Source organism: Erinaceus europaeus, chromosome 2 (assembly GCF_950295315.1).
Source record: "Erinaceus europaeus chromosome 2, mEriEur2.1, whole genome shotgun sequence".
NCBI lineage: Eukaryota > Metazoa > Chordata > Mammalia > Eulipotyphla > Erinaceidae > Erinaceus > Erinaceus europaeus.
Window position 1 is genome coordinate 11,088,755 of NC_080163.1, and position 24,991 is coordinate 11,113,745.

General features: G+C 39.8%; 1 protein-coding gene across 2 annotated transcripts in view; it reads right to left on the reverse strand.

The window, feature by feature from the left end:
* LOC103120541 (bifunctional heparan sulfate N-deacetylase/N-sulfotransferase 4) overlaps positions 1 to 24,991 on the reverse strand; it is a 329,220-nt gene that overhangs the window by 46,659 nt on the left and 257,570 nt on the right. The window contains exon 6 of one of the 2 annotated variants that reach the window (XM_060176961.1): positions 12,312 to 12,494. The exons of the other annotated variant lie outside the window; for it this stretch is intronic. Within the exon in view, the coding sequence (XP_060032944.1) occupies positions 12,312 to 12,494 (183 nt within the window). The remainder of the gene's footprint in view (positions 1 to 12,311; positions 12,495 to 24,991) is intronic. 2 annotated transcript variants of the gene reach the window in all.

Consider the following 24,991-nt stretch of genomic DNA (forward strand, 5'->3'; position numbering starts at 1 on the left):
AGTGTCAACCCTGCAGGTGGGGAGCCGGGGGCTTGAACCTGGATCCTTGTGCTTAGTACTATGTGTACTTAACCAAGTGGGCCACTGCCTGCCCCCCTTGAAGTCTTATTTCTTTATCTGTGGAAGTGATTGCTTATAGACCAGCTTTCCTTTAGCTGAAACACCTCACCCTCCAATATGACCCCTTTTTTTTGAAGATTTCATTATCCCCCCACATCCATGAAGTTATTCAGAGCTTCCCTTCGCATAGGTAGATAATTGTCCTAATTTAAGCTCCTTTCAGTTCTTACCTATTCTGGAAAAGGGTTATGTGCAGTATGGTAATTGTGAATATGACTTTCTTATAAAGATTATCTCACCTCTGTCTTCAGAACCTGTAGATAGTTGCTCTTTGTTGCCTAATCCATCCAAGTTATTCTGGTAGCATTTTTCCCAGTCAACTTATACCTGCTGCTCCTCATGGTTCTTTCTCACTACAGTTTACTTTTCCCTAGGGAACAAGTGTGCCACTTTTATTGTTCTTTTATTCACACACATAAACTCACACATTTGATTTTGCCTGTGTGTTCACATTATTTTAATGATAGTGTCTATAGTCTTCTGCTGAGTACTAGGTCACAAACATGAGTAAGCATAGCCTCTCCTTCAGGTTTGCGTGCACTGATACAAAAGACAAAACTACAAACCTGCCATCTCAAATGGCATAGCCAACAATAGAGATGTCAATATAGAGTGGTGAGTATAGGAAGGAAGGTAAAGATGAATTTATAACATCCTTTCTGTGCACATGGCAAGGAACTATTATGAAATGGACATTTCATAATAAAAAGGCCTTCTTTTAATATTGATACTTCAAAAGTACAGCTGGAATATATGCACTGAATAAACCATCAGATTCTTTTGAAGTAAGAAGGCATCCCTGAAATTTCATTCTACAGAGAGAACTGATGATAGCTGTGGATTTATTTTTTTTTCTCAGTGTAAAATTACCAGTCAGTGTGGTTGGAACCACACTGGAAAAGAGCCGAGAAAGCTCAAGCTAGTCTTTACTTGACACATTAAGTGTCATCCATGTCTCTAAAATGAGTAGGTTAGGCTAGACAGCCATGATTTCTTTGGATTGTAAGATCTATGGTTCTCTTTGTCATCATTCATTTGATCTCTACAGCATATATATATATATATCTGTATCTTATTTATGTCATAGACATTTGTATCATACTATTGTAAAAACACTGTGGGGTAATTTCAAAATGACAATCAAGGAAGATGCTGGCCTCCCAAGATTAGTTCACAATGTTTTAACTTCCTACTTCTTTAATCCTGAAGATCCTATATAGAAAGAGAGAAAATAGAGCTATTCGTGCATTCCTTGGGTCACATAGGCGAGCAGGGGCCCACATCATACTTGGAATATTTGTTGATAGTGAAACTGAAATGACCGAGGGAAGATGGAGATTGAGCTAACTTGACAGTTTGAGAGCTTAAGAGTATCAATTGGTGAATGTGCAAGAATCTGACCTTCCAACTTCCTCCATGTTGTGGTTTTGGTTTCTATAATGAGAGCCAAAGAGAAGAGAGAGAGAAAAAAAATAGAAGAAATCTTACTCTTTCATGCTTCAGAATGATATCCAAACAAAATGTATGATGACTAAAATGAGAATAATAAGTTATAGGGACAGAATTTTGTGTGTATGTTTGTCATTTCAAACGTATCTGAAAGAATCAGCTTCTAGTGAAGGGAGTGTAGACTTAAAAAAATTCCATTGTTCTTACCATGTGGACTATTGACAAATATTCATATGGCACTTTTTAATTAGGTGACAAAATAGTTTCACATATATGGTAGGTGGTGCCAATAAAATTTACATAAGGAACTGAAGGAAATTAAATTGATGTGAAGATTGTCATTTTGCACACTTTCTTTTTATTTGTATGAAGTGTGAATTGAAAAAAAATCGAAAGAAAAATACTAGTTGACTCACTTTTGAAAAGTGAAATGCACCAAACAAAATATCATGTTTATAAATAACAAGTACCTGAAATCTTCATTACACACACACATACACACACACACACACACACACACACACACACACACACATACACACACACACACAAGATACACAATATCAATTCATTGTAAAGCTGTAACTTTGTGATGAGTGGGATAACCTTTAGTTAGTGTTGACATTTTGTAAAAATTAAATTTATAGTGTATAAAGAACAAGATAATGATGCTTACAACTGGTCTTTATTTGTTACTATAAATGTGGATGTGATAATAAAGAGGTGACCACCAGGGGAAGAAACCCCCCCCCCCAAAATACTACATATCTTACCTTTATTTAATCATATGAAGTTTCTTGGACATCAATTACAATTTGCAAAGCTTATCAGATTTTTCCTCAGTAAGTCAATCATTCTACAAATCTAGACCTGAATAATTACCCCTTGAACTTCAGTGTTCTGCTTCACGTTTGAGTTCTCAGATATATTTAAGAACATGTGATATTTTAGTTGAGCAATGTTTGTTAACTTATTGAATTATTCAGTGATAAGAAGCAACATGAAGACCATAATTTATATGGCAGTAAAGAAGGTCTTTTTCTTTTTTTTTAACGATTTTTTAAAAAAAATTATTTATTTTCCCTTTTGTTGCCTTTGTTGCTTGTTGTTGTTGTTGTTATTATTGTCATTGTTAGACAGGACAGAGAGAAGTGGAGAGAGGAAGGGAAGACAGAGAGGGGGACAGAAAGACACCTGCAGACCTGCTTCACTGCCTGTGAAGCGACTTCCCTGCAGGTGGGGAGCTGGGGGCTTGAACCGGGATCCTTATGCCATCCTTGTGCTTTGCGCCATGCAGTTGGTTAAGCGCTACCACTCGACTCCTTAAGAATTTCATGTCAAACATTATTTCAGGAAAGATTTTTTGGATCAGCTAGCAGGAGAGAAAAAGGAAAGTGGGAAAAGAGAGAGAGAGAGAGAGAGAATTTCCTCCTACAATAAAAAAATTATTTCAGGGGCTTCACTGATTCAGGCGTATTCCTTCAGAAAAAAAGGGGGTTGAAAGAGAATTCTGCACCAAAGCTTCCCTCAGTGTAATGGGGCTTAGACTCAAACCTGATTTGTATGTATATAGCAAAGCAGGCATCATTTTAGGTAAGCTATCTTGCTTTCTCAGTAAAGACAGTATTTTAGTACAAGCATTTACTCTTGATTGTTACTTAAATACTTATAATATTCTATTTGATTGCTTTATACCTTAATGCTTTTAAGCTACTGAGTTGCAGATGCTACCATGACCCAACCTGACTTCCCTGGGCAGACAACCTCACCAATGTGTCCTGGAACCACACCTTCCCAGAGTCCTACCCACTATCCCATCAAGAAAAGACAGAAGCAGGCTGGGGATATGGATCAGCATATCAATGTCCATGTCCAATGGAGAAGCAACTATAAAAGCCAGACTTTCCACCTTCTGCAACCCATAAAGAACTTTGGCCCATACTCCCAGAGAGATAAAGAATAGGGAGCCTACCAATGCAGGGGATGGTATATGGAACTCTGGTGGTGGAAATTATATCCCTCTTATCCTACAATCTTGTCAGTCATTACTAAATCTAATAAAAAAATTTAAATAAAGCAGTAATTGAAAATAAAAATATATGAAAACCCACAAAACTAAATTTTGTGAACTAAATGAAATCTTTCCTGATTAAATCTATCACCTATTAATAATTAAGCTAGCTAGAACTTAACAAATGCTTTTACGAATTGTGCTGCTATGAACATAGGTATACACATATCTTTTTGGTTGGGTGTTATGGAGTCCTTGGGGTATATCCGTAGGAGAGGAATTACTGGGTCATATGGAAGGTCCATATCTAGCCTTGTGAGAGTTCTCCAGACTGCTCTCTACAGAGGTTGGATCAATTTACATTTCCACCAGCAGTGCAGAAGGGTTCCTTTGTTCCCACAGACTCTCTAGAACTTGTTGCTGCTGTCATTTTTGATGTATGTCATTCTCACAGGGGTGAGGTATTATCTCATTGTTGTCTTTATTTGAATTTCTCTGACAGTCAGTGACCTGGAGCAATTTTTCATGTGTTTGCTAGCCTTTTGGACCTCCTCTGAAATGAATGTTTTGTTCATATCCTCTGCCTATTTTTGGATGGGGTCATTTGCTTTTTTGTTGCTAAGTTTGCTGAGCTCTTTGTATATTTTGGTGATTAGTCTCTTGTCTGATGTATGGCACTTGAAGATCTTCTCCCATTCTGTGAGGGGTCTCTTTGTTTCAGTGATGGTTTCTTTGGATGTGCAGAATCTCTTCAATTTGATGTAGTCCCATTGATTTGTTTTTGTTTCAGTCTTCCTTGAAACTGGGTTATCATCAAAGATGTTCTTGAGGATTAGGTGGGAAAGTGTTCCACCAATGTTTTCCTCTAAGTATCTGACAGTTTCTGGTCTAACATCCAGGTCCTTAATCCTTTTGGAGTTGAATTTTGTTTCTGGTGAGATAAAGTGGTTCAGTTTCATTCCTCTGCATGTTTCAACTCAGTTTTCCCAGCACCATTTATTGAATAAAGCCTCCTTTCTCCATATTTTGGGCCCCCTTACCAAAGATTAGATGTCTATAGGTGTGGGCGTTTAGGTCTGGATGTTCAATTCTGTTCCACTGGTCTGTGTACCAGTCTGTTTTGATGATGATGGCCTTATAATATAGTTTGAGATCTGGGAGTGTGATGCCTCCATTTCTGTTTCTTTTCCTCAAGATTGCTTTGGTGATTATAGGTATTTTCTGGTTCCAGATAAATGAGTGTAATTTTTGTTCTACTCTCTTAAAGAAGCTTGGTGGAACTTTGATGGGTATCACATTAAATTTGTATATGGCTCTGGAGAGAATATTTGTAATAACTAAAATCTGGAAACAAACCAGGTGCCCAACAACAGATGAATGGCTGAGAAAGCTATGGTATATGTACACAATGGAATATTATGCAGCTATGAAGAACAATGGACCCACCTTCTCTGACCCATCTTGGATGGAGCTAGAAGGAATTATGTTAAGTGAGCTAAGTCAGAAAGACAAAGATGAGTATGGGATGATCCCACTCATAAACAGAAGTTGAGAAAGAAGAACAGAAAGGGAAACTCAAAGCAGGATTTGACTGAGTTTGGAGTATGGCAGCAAAGTAAAAATCTCTGGGAATGGTGTTTATGTAGACTCCTATTAACTTGTGGTCAAACAAATCACTATTTAATTAATATGAGAGGGGGAAAATTGATTGAATGTTTCAAAAATTTTAATGCACAGACCATATGCCGAGTCTTTGAAATATTGACTCTCTTAAAAGCTTAGACCAGGGAGAATAGAAGCAACTGGTGGCATTACTCTATAAGACACAGCAACATACAAATAATGTCTAAGGATATAAATTATGATGATGTTGTGTCTGATACAGCAAATCCTAACAAAGGGATTTTTCAAAGTTAACCCAATTGCCAAATAATGTGATTGTAGCAATAACTATCTATTGCCTTCTTAAACCCTAAGACAGTAGAAACCTCCCGCTTCCTCTATAGAGCCTATATTTACCCCAGTCCTGGAGCCTCTAGGGTGGAGCTCACTTTCCTGCATGCTTCTCTCAATTAATACCAAATGATATCACATCTGATGATCTCAATGTAATAAATGCAATGAGTACCACCTCAGCAAGCTTCACTTCAGACTGTGTCCAGAGATGTCAGGCATGGAATGTCAACCCTTCAGCCTCATAACTTGGGTGAGACTTTTCCTTTCATAGGATTATGTAATTCCATTTCAGGTGGTTCACTTCCTAACAAAGTCCCAAAATCTAGATATAGATCAGGTCCCATGAGATAGGGTACATGTATCCATAAATTAGGGCAAAATATATACCTGAAAGCAAAAATGCACAATAGCTTGCAGTGAGTTGGTATATGCAGCAATCAAGTAGAAAGACCTAAAAAGATATCATATGTTGGTATGCATGAGACCCCTTCTGTTTCATTAGGTTTAAATCCCCCCTGCTTAACACTATTCTATTTACATAACCACTGTTAACAAGTACCACCCTCCCTCTAGGGCATTGGTGGTTCAGTGATAGGATTGCTCCACCCCCTCCTTGTCACACTCTGATTTTCACCAGTCACTTTTCTCTCCACCCTCTCTATGTCACATCCAGTTTCCACCCTACTTGGCAAGTATATATAAAGACAGCATTGTGAGTTTTACAGTACCTTGAGTTTGGCTTAGCTTGGCTTAGATTGGGCTGCGTCCTGCATGAATAAAGAGATATTGTGTACAACCCAGCCATGAGTCCCTGGTTGTCTGTTACCTGCCTGTGAAGCCAGCCCGGTGAAAACAACATAGCCCGGAGAAAACAACAATCATAAAGTTCCTAATGAAATAGTGTCTACTTAGACTTAGATATGCTCCTCACCTACTTCCTATTACACCTCACTCAGTCACCCCAAAGCTAACCTTATCAAAGTAAGTACTACAAAAGCTGAATAAGGGCAAGAGACTGGCATACTTTAACAATGACTTTAGTCACTATCAGGTCACCCCATCAGCTGGGGCCCTAGTTGGGGAGTCCTGAGATTCCCAAACAGACAAGATGGGCCTAGACCTCAAATAAATCTCTCTCTCCATTGTTACTAGTTATGTCTACCAGGAACAATACACTAGATCCCTCTGTGGGCCCCCATAGGAGCTTGTCCTCAACATGGCTCAGCAACGGTCACATATTCAAGTCTTTCTTCTATTTTGATCTGATTTTGGAGCAAGGTATTAAGTGGTGGCCTAGTTTCACATTTCCTTTTGTATATGGATGTCCAGTTTTCCCATAACGTTCGTTGAGGGAAACTTTTTTCACCATTGAGTGGTTTTGGCCCCTGTCTCATATATTAGCTATGTGTGGACTCATACTTGGGTCCTTGATTCCATTTCATTGGCCCATATTGCAGGGTTAGCATTGCAGGTGGGAGAGAGGATCCAGGAACTTGTGGTGGTGTGGTAATATAATTCTTTATTCACATGAGAACACTCCAGAGTCGGGTGTGAGCACAGCAGGTTAAGCCATGTGGCACCAAACCACAATGGCCGCCTCATGCTCTGCATGCCAGCCCTTCTCCAGGTTGGGACACAGGAGAGAAAAGAGGGCGAAACCAGGAACAGAAGTGGGTTTTATGGGATAAAACTGGAAGTGGCAAGTCAGAAATGTCTAGGAAAGGGGGTGGAGAGAGGCAAAAGGCATGCTGGGAAGTTGGAAGCATCCTTAGCAACTGTTGTGATGGTTTTAACTGGTGGGATTAATATACCCTGCAGGCAGGGCGGGTCTCAAGGTAGAAAGAAAACAGATCAGGCAAAACAATGATTATGTAAATAGGCTATACTATCAGCAATGCAGCATGGAGCAGGGGGAGCTGGCTTAATGCTTGACACCATATGTCTATTTTTAATGCAGTACATGCTGTTTAAATCATTGTCTTGTAGTATAAATTGAAGTTGGGGAATGTGATACCTCTAATTAGTCCTTTCTTCTCCAGGATGCTTTGGCAGTGTGTAGTTCTTTTGCAGTTTCACACAAATTTTTGGACAGGTTGTTCAATTTTTAAAAAAAATATGTATTTATTTCCTTTTTGTTGCCCTTGGTTTTTTTATTGTTGTGTTATTATTGTTGTTGTTATTATGTCATCGTTGTTGGACAGGACAGAGAGAAATGGAGAGAGGAGAGGAAGACAGAGAGGGGGAGAGAAAGATAGATACCTGCAGACCTGCTTCACCACCTGTGAAGTGACCCCCATGCAGGTGGGGAGGCGGGGGCTCAAATCAGGATCCTTAGGCCAGTCCTTGAGCTTTGTGGCCATGTGCCACTGCCCAACTTCCAGGTTGTTCAATTTCTATGAAGAATTCCATTGGGTTACCATAAGCATTGTCTAACATTATTTATGTAAGATGGTCTTTTTTAAAGTTGGCCCTGATTCACCAACATTGGTCATGCACTCTGTCCCATTTGTCCTCCCCTTCCCTATGCCTTTGTTTCTTCCTGTTAGTGGTGTTTCTGTTTCTATTCTACCACCGATCACTTCATTTACCATTGGAATCTCTTTGCTTCCTTACAGTAATTCTTACAAGACAGGATTGGTGGTGGCAAATGTCTTTGGTTTCTATATGTGTGAGATGATATTTACTTCTTTCTCATACCTGGAGGATAATTTGGCACACTAGAGTTGATGGCTAATAGTTATTTTTTTCAATGATATTTCTTTTTTTCATTTTCTTTTTAATAGGACAGAGAGAAACAGAGAGGATGGGAAGACAGAGAGGGGGAGAGAGAGACAGACACCTTCAGATGGGCTTCATGGCCTGTGAAGTGACCTCCCTGCAGGTGGGAAGCTGGGTGCTCAAACTGGGATCCTTAAGCCAGTCCTTGTGCTTTGTGCCATGTGCACTTAACCCGCTGCACTACTGCCCAGCGCCTATAGTTCTTACTTTTAATAATTTAAATACGTCATCCCATTCTCTTCTTGCCGCTCAGGTTTGTTATGAGAAATCTGATGAAATCATGATGATTCTAACTCTTTATGTTAGATTTCCCCTTTCTTAGAAGTCTGCAATATTTTTTCCTTGGCTTGTTTTTGTATAGTTTTCCTATAATCTCTCCTGGTGTGGGCTATTTTGGATTTAAGAACTTGGGTGTGCATTCAGCTTCTGGAATGTATATGTTTTACATGTTGCACAGTTGTGGGAAGTTTTCTGCAATAATTTTTTTATAATATGCTCTTTGCTTCATCTGAAGGTCTCTCAACAACTCTCATATTTATTTTCTTGTTAAAATCTGCTATTTCACAGAGACTTTTTTCCCCTACGTCTTTCCTCTCCATCTTTCCTCTCACCCAGCTTTAATTTATTTTTATTTATCAGAAGTTCAAAAATAAGACCAGAAGGGAAAACATAAAGGAGATCTTGGATTGAAGTTGCTATATTGCACCAAAGTGAAAGACTCTGGGTTGGGGGAGAGTTCAGGTCCTATAGTTGAGGAGGACCTAGAGGGGGTTAGATTGTTATGTGGGAAACTGAGAAACATCACGCATGTACAAACTACTGTATTTTACTGTTGACTGTAAACCAGTAATCCCCCAGGGTTATTGCTGGGGCTCAGTGCTGGCACTATGAATCTACCACTCCAAGTGGCTATTTCTTCCTTTTTTTCTTAATTATTTTATATTAGATAAGATAGAGAGAAATTGAGAGGACAGGGTGATAAGGAGGAAGAGAGAAAGACACCTGAAGACCTGATTCACCACTCATGAAGTGGACTCCTTACAGATGGGGAACAGGGGTTCAAACCTGAGTCCTTGTGCCTGGTAATCTATGTGCTTAACCTTGTGCACCACTGCCCAGTCCCCTAGCTTTAGTTTTTGATCAAATATTTTTCTGATATATTCCTCACCTTCTTGGGACTGAGTCTGTATTCCACTATATAGCTAGTAGCTTCTGGCTTACAGTTCAGTTTTAGTCTGCTTTTGTCTTAAGAGTTTCTCCTGTATCCCTTTCCCCACTCATCTGCACCCACCTCTGGCTCAGTAAGTTTGTTCAGAACTTCCAGTTGTAATGTTGTGAGGTTCAAGGTGTCTTTCTATTGCTTTATCTAGATGATCATGGAAGCGGCCCTTTGCTGGCTGCTACTCATGATCACCCCTGGTAGTCTCCTGTCTTCTAAAGTAGCATAATTCCTGTTTCATTTTCTGTTTCTACTTTTACTTGCAATGAATGAAATAACTCAGAGTAAACTTCAGTGAGCTAATTATCCATTATTTTTATATCTATATAATGTAAACTTGGTTACATGGTATAAATATAGGATTTATATTTAGCAGATATTCATTCACTACTTAGAATCATCATGTTGATAGCTGGAGCTAGTGTGTGTTTAATTATATTTATTCTTCAGCAAAATGAATGTCACTGATATCAAAGCAATATAATACACAGAACATAGTCTATAGATATGTGTGTATAATACAGGTAATATATAAGAATCAATACAATGTTAAGTTATGTAATTCTAGCTTAAATCTTTTTCTTTTTTATAAATTTTATTATTAATATTTATTGGATAGAGACAAATAAATCAAGAGGTAAGGAGAATATATAAAGGGAGAGAGAAAGAGAGACATCTGCAGCATTGCTTCACAACTCTTGAAGTTTTCACCCTGCAGGTGGGGACCAGGGGCTTGAACCTGGGTCTGTGAGCACTGTGATATCTGTGCCTCACCAGATGTGCCACTTGCCATCGGGGTTATCTCTGGGGCTGGGTGTCGGCACTACAAATCCATAGCTTCTGGTGGCTATTTTTTCTTATTTTTGAGTTGTCTCATTATTAATATTATCTGCCTCCTCCTCTGATTTAACTATGTTTTATAATTAATGTATCACTGATTATTGGTATTTCATTAGCAAATACATGTGAGAAAAGAATTGATTTCCCATCCATCAATTATTACTACTGTGTGAGAGCTTTTCAGTGCACTGACAGGGCAAACTGCTTTGCTTTTGCGATGATAAATGCAGAATCTACTAGATATGGTTTTATTTCCTTTATTTTTTTTTGCCTCCAGGGTTATTGCTGGGGCTCAGTGCCTGCACCATGAATCCACTGCTCCTGGTGACCATTTTTTCCCGTTTTGTTGCCCTTGTTGTTTTATCATTGTTGTGGTTATTATTGTTGTTGTTGTTGTTGTTGCTGTCATTGGATAGGACAGAGAGAAATGGAGAGAGGAGAGGAAGACAGAGAGGAGGAGAAAAAGATAGACACCTGCAGACCTGCTTCACCTCCTGTGAAGCGACTCCCCAGCAGGTGGGGAGCCGGGGGCTTGAATCAATATGATTTTTGCCACTCATAGCTACGTTCTTAGCTATTGATCTATCTAAATTATGCACTCAACATATAAATGACTAGCCACTTACTGGAAATGTACATATAACAGAATATGCAGTCAAATGAAAACACAAACGATGAAAGATTACTGACAGACCATTGGTATAAAGTAAGACTTACCACAGAAGCCAGTTTTCAAAGACAATTTAAAATAAATGATAGTGAATTGGAATAACAAGGAACGCTTCCATGGCCTTTACGAGAAAATATTGGACTTTATTTTCCTCTGCATAACTGAGAGCAGTTGACCTTGCTCTTCAATAACCACATGAGATATAAATTCCTAACAGCACAGTCACAGAATTGAGTGTAACACGAGTTACGGAATACATAGAAACAGATAATCATGTGGAGAGGGAGCAAAGACGAGAGAAAATGCTTTGGAAAGATTCTCATTAATGATGATCCCATTCCTCTAATGCTGCTTAGGAGGGGGAATATCTGATCAGCTCTCTGCAGCCAGCTCATCGATTATGTGGGTCAATGTAATCTGACGCATGAAGAGGGAAAGGAGAGGGAGGAAGTGTTTTCCTAGGTAATTGCTAAGAAGTAGATGGTTTCCATTTCTTGCATGGAGACTGAGTGGCTCTCATGCTGAGACTGAATTATTTGTAAAAAGCAATCCTATAACTGACTATCTTTATTAGGAAGTCTGCTCCTGGTGGAAAAAAGAAAAGGAAAGACTGACAGAATCTGTAGGAACATATAGTGAAATTTACTATCCTCCTTTTATTTACACAATCTGTATTGGTCACATACACACAGAAGCCTAATTATAAGTTCTTGTATAAGGTAGAATTGAATTTCTTTCTCCCTAGATACACAATGTCTAGCCCTTTTACTGTTAATTGAGGGTTTACAGCAAATGTGAATGAAAGACCACAGCAATAAAGCAACATTTCTAATGCAAAATTCCTTAGCTGAACAGCCCTCTAGAAAAATGAACAAAGAGTCACTCAGTTCATAAAACAATTGGATAAGGGGGCCAGGCAGTGGCACACCTGGTTAAGTGCACACATTACAGTGCACAAGGACCCGGATTCAAGCTCCTGGCTGCCACCTGCAAGGGGAAAGCTTTGTGAGTGGTGAAGCTGGGTTGCAGGTGCCTCTCTTTCTCTCTCACTATCTCCCCGTCTCTTATCAGTCTCTCTTTGTTTCTATCCAACAATAAACAAATGTTAAGAAAAACGGATGAGAAGGAAGACCATGCTCAATGCCAGTTTTAATATCTCCAGTGGATTTCCTAACACAAAGAAGGCATTCGTGAATTGTTAGTCTTTTTCTTTGCCTCTCACCACACATTATCGCCCCCTACCCCCAAGACAGAATGTCTAACTTTACCTGCCAGAGAGGGTCTTTCTGTTCAGGGAAGATCTCAAAGTACTTGTGGGCCAGCTCCACTGGAGGCAGAGTCTGCAATTTCAAGTTGGTCCAGCTCTGAAGGAAGTTGGCCAAGTTCACAAAGGTATATAGCCCTAGCCGGTCATTCCCATAGTTCGACAAGTGGGTCATGAAGATGCTGATCTGAAAGATAGTAAATATGGGCATAAAATATTATATCCATCAACTGCAAGGTGACCTAGGTGCTCTAGTTAACATCTTGCCTAAGCTCAGAATTTCTTGACAAGTACCATAATAATTATTTTGTGTGTGTGTGTGTGTGTGACTGTTTTCTCCCATTTTATTGCATAAGGCAGAGAGAAAGTGTGAGAGGAGGGGGGAGGTAGAGAGGAAGATACCTGCAGACCTGTTTTGCTGCAGACGGGGAGCTGGAGGCTAGAACCCGGATCCTTGCACGGGTTCTTGTACTATGTGCCCCTTACTGGGTGTGCCATCGATCAGTCCCCATTATTTTATTTTTATTACTTTCTAAACATTTTTTCAAGTCATCTTTTAAATTTATTATTAGTGGGTAACAAGCTTGTAGAATTACTGGCTACAGTGCCACACGGCACCCACTGCCAAATTTCAGTGCCCTCCCAATCCCCCAACTATAAAGAAGGACTATTCAGGGGTTGGGCCGTAGCACAGCGGGTTAAACGCAATGCTGCTAGGCACAAGGACCAGTGTAAGACCCGGTTCAAGCCCCCGGCTCCCCACCTGTAGAGGAGTCGCTTCACAGGTGATGAAGCAGGTCTTCAGGTGCCTGTCTTTCTCTCCTCATCTTTGCCCTATCCAACAACAATGACATAAATAATAACAACAATAATAATAACCACAATGATAAAACAACAAAGGCAACAAAAGGGGGAAAAATAGCCTCCAGGAGCAGTGGATTGCTGGTGTAGGCACTGAGCTCCAGCAATAACCCTGGAGGCAAAAAAAAAAAAAAGGTCTGATAAATTTAGGTGGTTCAGGGGAAGACAAGCTGCCCTCCCCATCTTAAATTTCACTGGTTGAAAATCTAAGGCCCAATATGACAGTGTGCACAAAATGCAGGACCCTCAGGAGGTCATTGAGCTTAATGAGTTCATAAAAGTGGGTCCTAATCTGATAGGTCTGGTGTCCCCTTAAGAAGAGAAACCAGCCCACAACTATTGACATCTAATTTTTGATAAGGGGGCCCAAAGTAATAAATGGAAGAAGGAGGCTCTCTTCGATAAATGGTACTGGGAAAACTGGGTTGAAACATGCAGAAGAATGAAATTGAACCACTTTATCTCACCAGAAACAAAAATCAACTACAGATGGATCAAGGACCTGGATGTTAGACCAGAAACTATCAAATACTTAGGGGAAAACATTGGTAAAACAGTTTCCCACCTACACCTCAAGGACATCTTTGATGAAACAAACCCAACGGCAAGGAAGACTAAAGCAGAAACAAATCAGCAGGACTACATCAAACTGAAAAGCTTCTGCACAGCCAATAACTATCACACAAACAAAGAGACCCCTCACAGAATGGGAGAAGATCTTCAAGTGCCATACATCAGATAAGACACTAATCACCAAAATATACAAAGAGCTCAGCAAACTTAGCAACAAAAAAGCAAATGACCCCATCCAAAAATGGGCAGAGGATATGAACAAAACATTCACTTCAGAGGAGGTCCAAAAGGCTAACAAACATATGAAAAGCTGCTCCAGGTCACTGATTGTCAGAGAAATGCAAATAAAGACAACACTGAGATACCATCTCACTCCTGTGAGAATGACATACATCAAAAATGACAGCAGCAACAAATGCTGGAGAGGCTGTGGGGACAGAGGAACTCTTCTGCACTGCTGGTGGGAATGTAAATTGGTCCAGCCTCTGTGGTGAGCAGTCTGGAGAACTCTCACGAGGCTAGACATGGACCTTCCATATGACCCAGTAATTCCTCTCCTGGGGATATACCCCTAGGACTTCATAACGCCCAATCAAAAAGATATGTGTACACCTATGTTCATAGCAGCCCAATTCATAATAGCTAAAACCTGGAAGCCACCCAGGTGCCCAACAACAGATGAATGGCTGAGAAAGCTGTGGTATATATACACAATGGAATAATATGAAGCTATTAAGAACAATGAATCCACCTTCTCTGACCCATCTTGGATGGAGCTAGAAGGAATTATGTTAAGTGAGCTAAGTCAGAAAGATAAAGATGAGTATGGGATGATCCCACTCATCAACAGAAGTTGAGAAAGAAGAACAGAAAGGGAAACTAAAAGCAGGATTTGACTAAATTGAGAGTAGGGCACCAAAGTAAAAACCCTGTGGTGAGGGGGAGGGTAGACATTTGGCTCCCCGGGGCAGTGGGGGGTGGGTGTGGGTGGGTGCCATGGGACACAGTCTTTCTCAATTCATACCAAATAATATTGCATCTGCTGATTGCAACCTATTTAACGCAGTGAGTGCCACCCCAGCATGCTTAACTTCAGACTGTGTCCAGAGACTTCAGGTGTGGAATGACAACCCTTCAGCTTCATTACTCAGGTGAGACCTTTACTTTCATAGTATTCTCTAATTCCATTCCAGGTGGTTCACTTCCTAACAAACTCCCAAAACCTAGATATAGTCCAGGCCCCCTGAGATAGAGAATATGTTCACACGTATCCATAAACTAGGGCAAAATATATACCTGAAAGCAGAAGTACACAAGAGCCTGCAGGGAATATCCCCCAACACCTCATCTGCACTGTTCCAGTCTTTAGGTCCATGACTGTTCAACAATTTGTTTGGCTTTGTATGTTAACTCTCTTTTCAGCCACCAGGTTCCAGATGCCAGTGTGATGCCGACCAGACTTCCCTGGACAAACGACCCCACCAATGTGTCCTGGAGCTCTGCTTCCCTAGAGCCCTACCCTACTAGAGAAAGAGAGAGGCAGACTGGGAGTATGGATCGACCAGTCAACACCCATGTTCAGCGGGGAAGCAATTACAGAAGCCCGATCTTCCACCTTCTGCAACCGACAATAACCTTGGGTCCACACTCCCAGAGGGATAGAGAATGGGAAAGCTATCAGGGGAGGGGAGAGGATATAGAGATCTGGTGGTGGGAACTGTGTGGAGTTGTACCCCTCCTATCCTACGGTTTTGTTAATGTCTCCTTTTTTAAATAAAAAAAAAAGAGGTCACATAGGTTCCTAAGCTGAATATGGGCCCCAGATCACATCAAATCGATGTGGTTTACAGTCAACAATATTTATACACCTTTCCCATATTTGGGAACTACTCTCTTCCCTAATCTAGCTTTCTAGCACTTTTTCCATTCATGACATCATCTCCCCAGACAATAACTTGGATCCACCTGCATATCAGATGTCAGGCTCAGGAAAAGACTAGTATAGTCATGGGCCCCTTGGAATATAACTAAAATAGGCCTACTAGCTATCTTCAAAACGGAAACCCTGAATCTTCATCAGCACTATTCCAGCCTTTAGGTTCATGAGTAATCAACAATTTGTTTGGCTTTATATATTAACTCTTCTTTCAGCCACCAGATTCCAGGTGCTACCATGATGCCAACCTGACTTCCCTGGGCAGACAATCCCACCAATGTGTCCTGGAGCCCCGTCTCCCCAGATAAAAAGAGACAGGCTGGGAGTATGAATCAACCTGTCAACGCTCATGTTCAGTGAGTAAGCAATTCCAGAAGCCAGACCTCCCACCTTCTGTACCCCATAAAGACCCTGGATCCATACTCCCAAAGGGATGGAGAATGGGAAAGTTATCAGGGGAGGGGATGGGATATAGAGATCTGGTGGTGGGAATTGTGTGGAGTTGTACCCCTCTTATTCTATGTTTTTGTCAATTTCCTTTTTATAAATAAAAAGTAAAATAAAAAAAAAAGAAGAGAAATCAGAGGTCAGACTACTGTGATGGGGGCCAGGCAATGGTACACTTGGTTAATCACACACACTGCAAAGTATTGTGGTATGCTCTTTCTGCCACTCCCCCATCTCCTTATTTCTTTCTTTTATCCTTTGCAAGGGTTCACAGAAAAGAGGCCAAGGAAGCATGCAATCAGAGAGGCATGTGACTGTAAACTGGAAAGAGAGGTTTCACTCTTTTGTGCTGAGACCTCATTCATGGACTTCTCTTCTGAGCTGTAAGAAAATAAATGCCTGCTTATTAAACTAACCTAATGTCTTCTTTTCTTTTTTTTTTTTTACCAGAGAACTGCTCAGCTCTAGTTTTTAAAAATTTTTTGTTTATTTATTTATTCCCTTTTGTTGCCATTGTTGCTTTATTGTTGTAGTTATTATTGTTGTTATTGATGTCATCATTGTTGGGTAGGACAGAGAGAAACGGAGAGAGGAGGGGAAGACAGAGAGGGGGAGAGAAAGACACCTGCAGACCTGCTTCACCACCTGTGAAGCAACTCCCCTGCAGGTGGGGAGCCGGGGGCTTGAACTGGAATCTTTATACTGGTCCTTGTGCTTTGTGCCACATGAGCTTAACCCACTGTGCTACTGCCTGACTCTCTAAACCCTAGTTTTATGCTGGTGTGGTGGATTGAACCTGGGTCTTTGGAGGCTCAGGCATGAGAGTCTCTTTGCATAACCATTATGCTATCTACCTCCACTGTTTTATATGTTTTTTATAGTAACTCATGTGGACTAATGCATATTGAAAACCATGCATTTGAAATCTGCTCCTAAATCACTTTTCATTTCACTCATGAAATTAAAATTGAAATTGTAATTGATAGCTATCCTCTTACTGATCATTAAAAATAGAGTAGTTCTTTCTTTCACTTTTTTTTTCTTTTACCAGAGCACAGCTCTGATGGTGTGGGGGCTTGAACTTAGCCTTTGGAGATTCTGGCATGAGAGTCTCTTTGCATAACCATTATGCTATCTACCCTCACCCAAAACAGAAAATTTCTTTCCATCCCAGTTATCTCTGTGTTGTGGAATTAATAACAGCAAAATCAGCACAATATCTTCAGAATAGTGAAGAACTAGAATTAGATAATTTATACAAATTAAATAATCTTGGGGTTCAGATGCTTGCTCAACCAATACAGAGCACAAGTTACCACATGCAAGGACCTGAATTCAAGTCGCTAGTTTAACCCATAAGGGAAAGCTTCATGAGCAGTAAAGCAGGCTGTAGGCATCTTTCTTCCTTTCTCTCTCCCTTACTGTATTTCTCTCAATCTCTACCATTTAGGGGAAAAAAAAGTGACAACAACTAAATAATAGTTTAACCTGGCAAAGACTTGTATACAGTTTGAGATACAGCCAGGTTCAAGAAAACATGTTATTTTGATGTGTGTTTGGTCTAGTGAAGAATTTTTATAATAATAAATATTCTTAAGTGGTCCAGGAAGTGGCACAGTAGATAAACCACTGGACTCTTAAGCATGAGGTCCTGAGCACATGTACCAGAATGATGTCTAGTTATTTCTTTCTCAAACATATACTAGGAAACTAATATCATTTTGATACCAAGAGTAGGACCAGAGGCAGTAAATGCCCTTTTGCCTGCTAGGCCTTGCCCTTTGAGGTAGGAAACGCCCCCCACAGGCCTCCCCTTGGCATCACACTGGTTCTTGCTGCTCTCTTACTTGTTCCTCCATGTCTTGTGCCAGTTCTTTTGAAAATGCTTATACGATATAGGTTTCTCTTCACCCCACACTCCTGATACTATGGCCATTAGTTAAAAAGAAAGGGGGAAATGTTGGTAGGCTTCTAATTCTGCTTATAAGACCTTCTGTTTTGATCATCAAGTTAGGTTCGCTTGTATTGCTTAACACTGTGGTCTATTTACATAATCACTGTTTTACCTGAGATCCTCCCTGCCTACAGGGCATTGGTTTAATCCCCACTGGTTTGCACTTTCTTTCACTCCACCCCCTCTCCTAGTCACACCCTGTTTTTACACCCTACCACTTCCTTCCTGGAGAGTATAAATGCAGATGAATAAAGCCAGCATGGCATTGCATTGCATTGCGTTCCTAGCTCAGCCATGAATCCCTGGTCATCTGTCTCCCACCTGCAAAGCTAGCCTGACATCTGGTGTCTGAACAGGGACCAGCAGTCTGGTATTACTACAGGAAGTTCTCATGAAAATCTTGGCAAATCAAATTGAAGAACATATAAGGAGAGGGGCCAGGCAGTGTTGTATCTGGCTAAGCACATGCATTACAGTATGCAAGGATCCAGGTTCAAGATCCTAATCTCCACCTGCAGGGGGAAAGCTTCATGATGGTGAAGTAGAGTTGTACGTGTCTCTCTGTTGCTTTCCCTCTCTATCTCCCCCTCCCCTCTCAATTTGTCTCTATCTCTATATCCAATAATAAATAAAGTTTTTTTTTAAATGAATACAAGGAGAATAACAAAACAAGACTAAATGGGATTCATTATAGAGATACAAGGAAGGTTCAACATATGCAAGCCAATGTAGTCTACCTCATCAATACAAAATATAGACGAAAATCACATGGTCATATCCAAAGGTACTGAAAAGTCCTTTGACAAAATTGAATACTCATATACTGATGATGACCCTTCAGAAATTGGAGTTAGAAAGAAACTTCCTCAATATGAAGGCCATATACTGCAAACCTATAGCTAACATCATACTCAATGGGAAATACCTGAAAAATTTTCCCCTAAAATCTGGACCTGGACAAAGTTGCCCACTCAGTTCACCACTACAATTTAACATAGGCCTGGAAGTCCTTGTCAGTGAAACCAAGCCAGGTAAGAAGGAAATGGCAATTGTACTCAGATTAGAAAGGAAAAAAAAAAAAGTTAAACCACCACTATTTGCGTATAATATAGAGTGACATAGAAACCTTCAATCTAGAGGATTTGTAATAACTCCATAAAAAAATCAACTAGAAATAAGTCATAAATTTACTAAAATAGCAAGTATAAGAGCCCATATATGGAAATCTGGAATTTCTACAACACAAGTGATGACCAGAAGAAAATGTAATGAAGGAAACAATTCCATTTACAATTGAACTTAAACACATAAAATACCTTCAAGGGAATCTAGCAAAGGAAATGAAAGACCTCTACAAAAATAAATGCAAACAATCAAACAAACCCTATAGGACCTTAGTAGAACAGATAGAGAGGGACACAATAAACTGAAGAAGATACCTTGTTCATAGATCAGAAGAATAAATATTGTTATAAAGACCATCCTACTGAAAGTTACCCATAAATTCATCATGATCCCTATCAAAATCCCAATGATATATGTATTTTTTAATTTTTACTTATAAAAAGGAAACACTGACAAGAACCATAGGATAAGAGGGGTACAACTCAACCTAATTCCCAACACCAGAACTCCATATCCCATCTCCTCCCCTGATAGCTTTCCTATTCTTTATCTTTCTGGGAGGATGAACCCAGGGTCATTATGGGGTGCTGAAGGTGTAAGGTCTGGCTTCTGTAATTGCTTCTCCTCTGAACATGAGTGTTGATAGGTTGATCCATACTCCCAGCCTGTCTCTCTCTTTCCCTAGTGGGCCAGGGTTCTGGTGAAGCAGGGGTTTGGGACATATTGGTGGGGTCATCTGCCCAGGGAAGTCAGTTTGGCATCATGGTAGCATCTGGAACCTGGTGGCTGAAAAAAAGATTTAACATATAGAGCCAAACAAATTGTTGACTAATCATGAACCTAAAGGCTGGAATAGTGCAGATGAAGATTTGAGGGTCTCCATTTTGTAGATAGTAGGCTATACTAGTTTGTTTATTTTTTTTTCCCTGAGCCTGACATCTGATATGCAGGTGGATCCTAATTATTGTCTGGGGAGATGATGTCATGGCTAGAAAAAGGACCAGAAAGCTGGATCACGGAAGAGAGTAGCTTCCAAATATGGAAAAGGTGTATAAATATTGTTGACTGTAAACCCCATCGATGTGATCTGAGGCCCATGTTCAGCTTAGGAGCCTTTGTGACCTCTGCGTCCCTCTAGATTTGAGCTCACATTCTGTGGTCATGAGTATGAATGCTCCAAGCTGCCCCAATTTCAGGACCCATCTTCCTCAGGTGTAGCATAGAGTATGTTGTCCAGCCTCCCTTTGGAGGATGGAACATTCTCTACCATTGTTGATCCAAGTTGAGGGCAAGGTCCTATGGGGGTCCAAAAAGGGGTCTATTGTGTTGTTCCTATTAGAGATGACCAGTAACAATGGAGAGAGGGATCTATTATTGACATTTTTGTTTTCAAGGAAATTGAACAAATTGCCCCAAATTATGTGAGGAACCTCAGGTACCTTTTTTACTTAAGGGGAAAAAATATCTTTGCATATATTTTACTAGAATTCTGGAAAAGTTTTCCTTATGACCATGGGTTTTAGCTGGGAATGAGAGTGAAATGGTACCATAGATTATGTCATCATCTCAGACCAAACAAGGTGAGGCCAAAATGTATGTACTACCATATGCTAGACACAAAGGCTAAATCCTTTACACATGTGAAAAAATTACTGCAGACCCCTTTCGCAAGTGAGGGAACTGACAGACAAGTAATTTGTGGAACTTCCAAGTCCCACATCTAATTAGTGGTAGAAAAATTGAAAAATCCAGGCAGCTATAGTCCCAAATAAATATACTTGGTACAGGTCATCTTCACCTAAATAGCTTTGTGGATTGAGTTTGATGTTTATTATTTTTCAAATAAAAGACAAATAATTTATTTCTATATAGTAGATAAATCTATGTCGATAATTTTGCAATTTAATGTTTTCCTTTTAAAATGGAATGACATGATAAATTATTTTTGAAATCTTAGCTGTAAGATTATAAGACAGTGAATTGTCGTATTTGAAGAGAATATTACTGATAGAATGCAGATTTATCTTAGAAAGCAGTATAACTGTTATCATACTTCTAGTTAGTTCAGTCCCTCCCTGGGGTGTATTCAGAGCTTTTTTATTCTAGAGGTTAAAAAAATAAATAAGAAGGCTATTTTAAAGGATATCCTTTAGAAGGCTTGATTAGAGTGAGATTTGAATTGAATCCCCTAAACATTAGTTGCTATAATAAATATCCTTACTTGAGATTCATGAAGAATCATTTGAAAAAGAATCAGGGTTTCTATGTCATTGCTTTTTCACATTGACCAATTGCTCTTAAATTTCTTTTTTTTTTTTTCCTTTCAATTTGTAAGTGCCCTCTTGGAAGGACTTAATTGTAGAGTGGGTCAAACATAGCATAGTATTAGTAGTTGATGATCTTATAATTGCAATTGTTTTCAAGAGAGCTTCTTTATAAACATTCCAAAAATAATATGCATTTGATCTCAGTAAGTATGCGTTTATCTCATGTCACTATTATAATTAAGAAACAAGACTCAGAATAATTATAGTTTCTCCACACTTGATCTTAGCCAAAAGGGCGAGAAGCAATTAATTATACTTACTCAAGGACTGAAATTATTATGAAAAATCAAGCTTCAGGGGCCGGGTGGTCTTGCACCAGGTTAAGTGCACATAGTATGAAGTGCAAGGACCTGCACAAGATCCGAGTTTGAGCCCCCGGCTCTCCACCTCTTGCAGGGAGGGGTCACTTCAGAAGTGGTGAAGCTGGTCTGCAGGTGTCTCTCTTTTGCTCTCCCTATCTTCCCCTCCCCTCTCAATTTCTCTCTGTCCTATCCAAAAAAAAGAAAAAAAATGGCCACAGGGGTTGTGGACTTGTAATGTAGGCCCAGATCCCCAGTGATAACCCTGGAAGCAAAAACAAAACAAAACAAAGCAAAACAAAACAAAGCAAAACAATCCAGAAACAACAACAAAAAACTCAACCAATAAACCAGCCAACCAACCAACCATCCAACCAACCAACCAACCAAACAAACCAAGCTACAGTCTGAGTGACTGAAGGAATATAATAATGTCCTAGACATCTACCACTTGCCCTCTAGGACTATTTTAAGATGGAACTTGCAAACACTTATGAGAGTCTAACAAAATTATGAATAAAAACTACTTTGAGGGTTTTATAATGACTCATTTTATATCCTGGGCAGATGTATATTATCATTTCACTGGGATAGTAGCATAATTCTTAATTTTACTTATTTATTTATTTATTGTGGAAGTCTAATGTCAAGTCATTTAACCAGATTTCTTAAGAGCCTACACCCTGATTTCTAATGAAATGAATTAAAAATAACTATCTGCCTTTGGAAAAAAGCAACCTGAAGATACGCAGTTTTGGGGGCTCAGATGTTTAATTTTCATTAGAAACAAAGCTATCTTTTTTTTTTAAAAAAAGATTTTATTTTATTTGTTCATTTATTTTTTTATTGATTCATGAGAAATGATAGGAGAGAGAGAGCAAGAACCATTCATCACTCTGGTACATGTGCTGCCGGGGATTGAATTTAGGACCTCATGCTTGAGAGTCCAATGCCTTATCCACTGCGCCATCTCCCAGACCATGAAAACAAACAGCTATCCTTTAATCCACATGCAGACATACAACATACCTACATCAAATTTGGGAACATCATTCCCCATGAAATAAATCCAGTTAAATATGTAACTGTAGTGTGGGAAATTGTTTTACATTTAGTCATATATTAATCTTGATAAGGGAGGGGGGTTAGCGACCTTCTCGTGGTGCATCCCGTGAGTACCCATTCACTGAGTACCCATTCACTGGGGAAACTGACGATCCTTCCTAGCAGACTGAATCCACATGGATCCCAGTCACTTTCAAAGCCAGCAACAAGCAGCTCCTGACAGCTTTCAACCTGACACTGTTGACTGGCTACGGAAGAAGGGCAAACGCTAGAAGAAGAAGGGAGGGGGTTAAGGTAAGGGGCAAGGTGATGGCATACCCGTTCAGTGCACATGTTAATCATGTGCAAGGACTGAGGTTCAAACCCTCAGTCCCCACCTTCAGGGAGTGAATTTCATAAGCAGTGCTGCAGTCTCTATCTCTCCCTCTCCCTCCAGCTTCCCTCAAATTTTCTGTCTCTATTCGAAATCAATCAACTAATGAATACATAAATAAATATTAAAAAAATCTTGATAACAGGAAATTGGATAAATAATTGAACACCATATCATGTATGAGGCCCTGGATTTGAGTCTTAGTACCACTTGGGAACATAAAGAACCTGAGGAGTTTCTTTTCTTTTTTTAAAAAAATTATATACTTATTTATTTATTATTGAATAGAAACTGAGAGAAATTAAGAGGGTAGGAGGGGGTAGAGAGCGAAAGAGACAGAGAGACACCTGCAGCCTTACTTCACCATTCTTGAAGCTTTCCTCCTGCAGGTGGTAACAAGGGGCTTGAACCTCAGTCCTTGAGGTTCTGTAATGTGTGTGCTTAACCAGGGTCACTGTCAGGCTAGCTTCGTGGGCAGGAGACAGACAACCAGAGACTCATGGCTGAGCTGTACGCAGTATCTCTTTATTCATGCAGAACGCAGCACAATCTAAGCCAAGCTATCTAAAACTAACTATAGTCACAATCCTGTCCTTATATATATATACTCGCCAAGTAGGGTGTAAACAGGATGTGACATAGAGAGGGTGGAGCGGAAAGAGATTGGTGAAAATCAGGGTGTGACAAGGAGAGGGGGTGGAGCAAAAAGACATCATGAACCAGTGGGGATTAAACCAGTGCCCTGCAGGCATGCCGGTGCTTAGTTAACAGTGGTTATGTAAATAGAATACAGTGTTAAACAGGGGGGATTAAACCAATGAAACAGAAGGGGTTTTAGAAGCATACCAACAGGCCACTACAACCAGGCCCTCAGCCTGAGGAATTTCTATGGATGGTAAAATAATGTTGCCTCTCCCTCCTTATGTGTTTCTCTAAAATAATAATAATAATAATGAAAAAGTTGGACTAGGAGGCAGAAGATCCTGGTGCTACATTTTATAAAATATTGTTCAAGCCTGAAAACTCACTTTGAATGTTCACTTGCTTTGTTAGGGGCATGACACATCCTTCACCACACCGGCGTCTTATCTCTATCTTTGTTTGTAGCCATCTGAAAAAAATTGGCCTAGATCACTGAAGTCCGAGTAATGAACAAAAGTATATCTGCAATATTCCAGCCTTTAGGTTCATGATTAGTCAATAATTTGATTGACTTTAGATGTAAACTCTTTTTTTCAGCTACCAGGTTCCAGATGCTACCATGATGCCAACCTGACTTGCCTGGACAGATAACCCCACCAATATGTTCTGGAGTCCTGCTTCCCCAGAACTCTGCCTCACTAGGGAAAGAGAGAGACAGGCTGGGAGTATGGGTACACCTGTCAACCTCCACATTCAGCGGGGAAGCAATTACAGAAACCAGACCTTCCACCTTCTGTACACCATAATGACCCTGGGTCCATACTCCCAGAGGGCTAAAGAATAGGAAAGCTATTGGGGGAGGGGATGGGATACGGAGTTCTGGTAGTGTAGAACTGTGTGGAGTTGTACCCCTCTTATCCTATGGTTTTGTCAATGTTTCCTTTTTATAATTAAAATTGTTTAAAGAAAGTGTATTATATATATACATATATTTATGGATGTATATATACATAAATGCATAATTTCTAAAATGATTAAGAGCATTATTGTTATGACAAATAGGGTAATTTTACACAAATGTG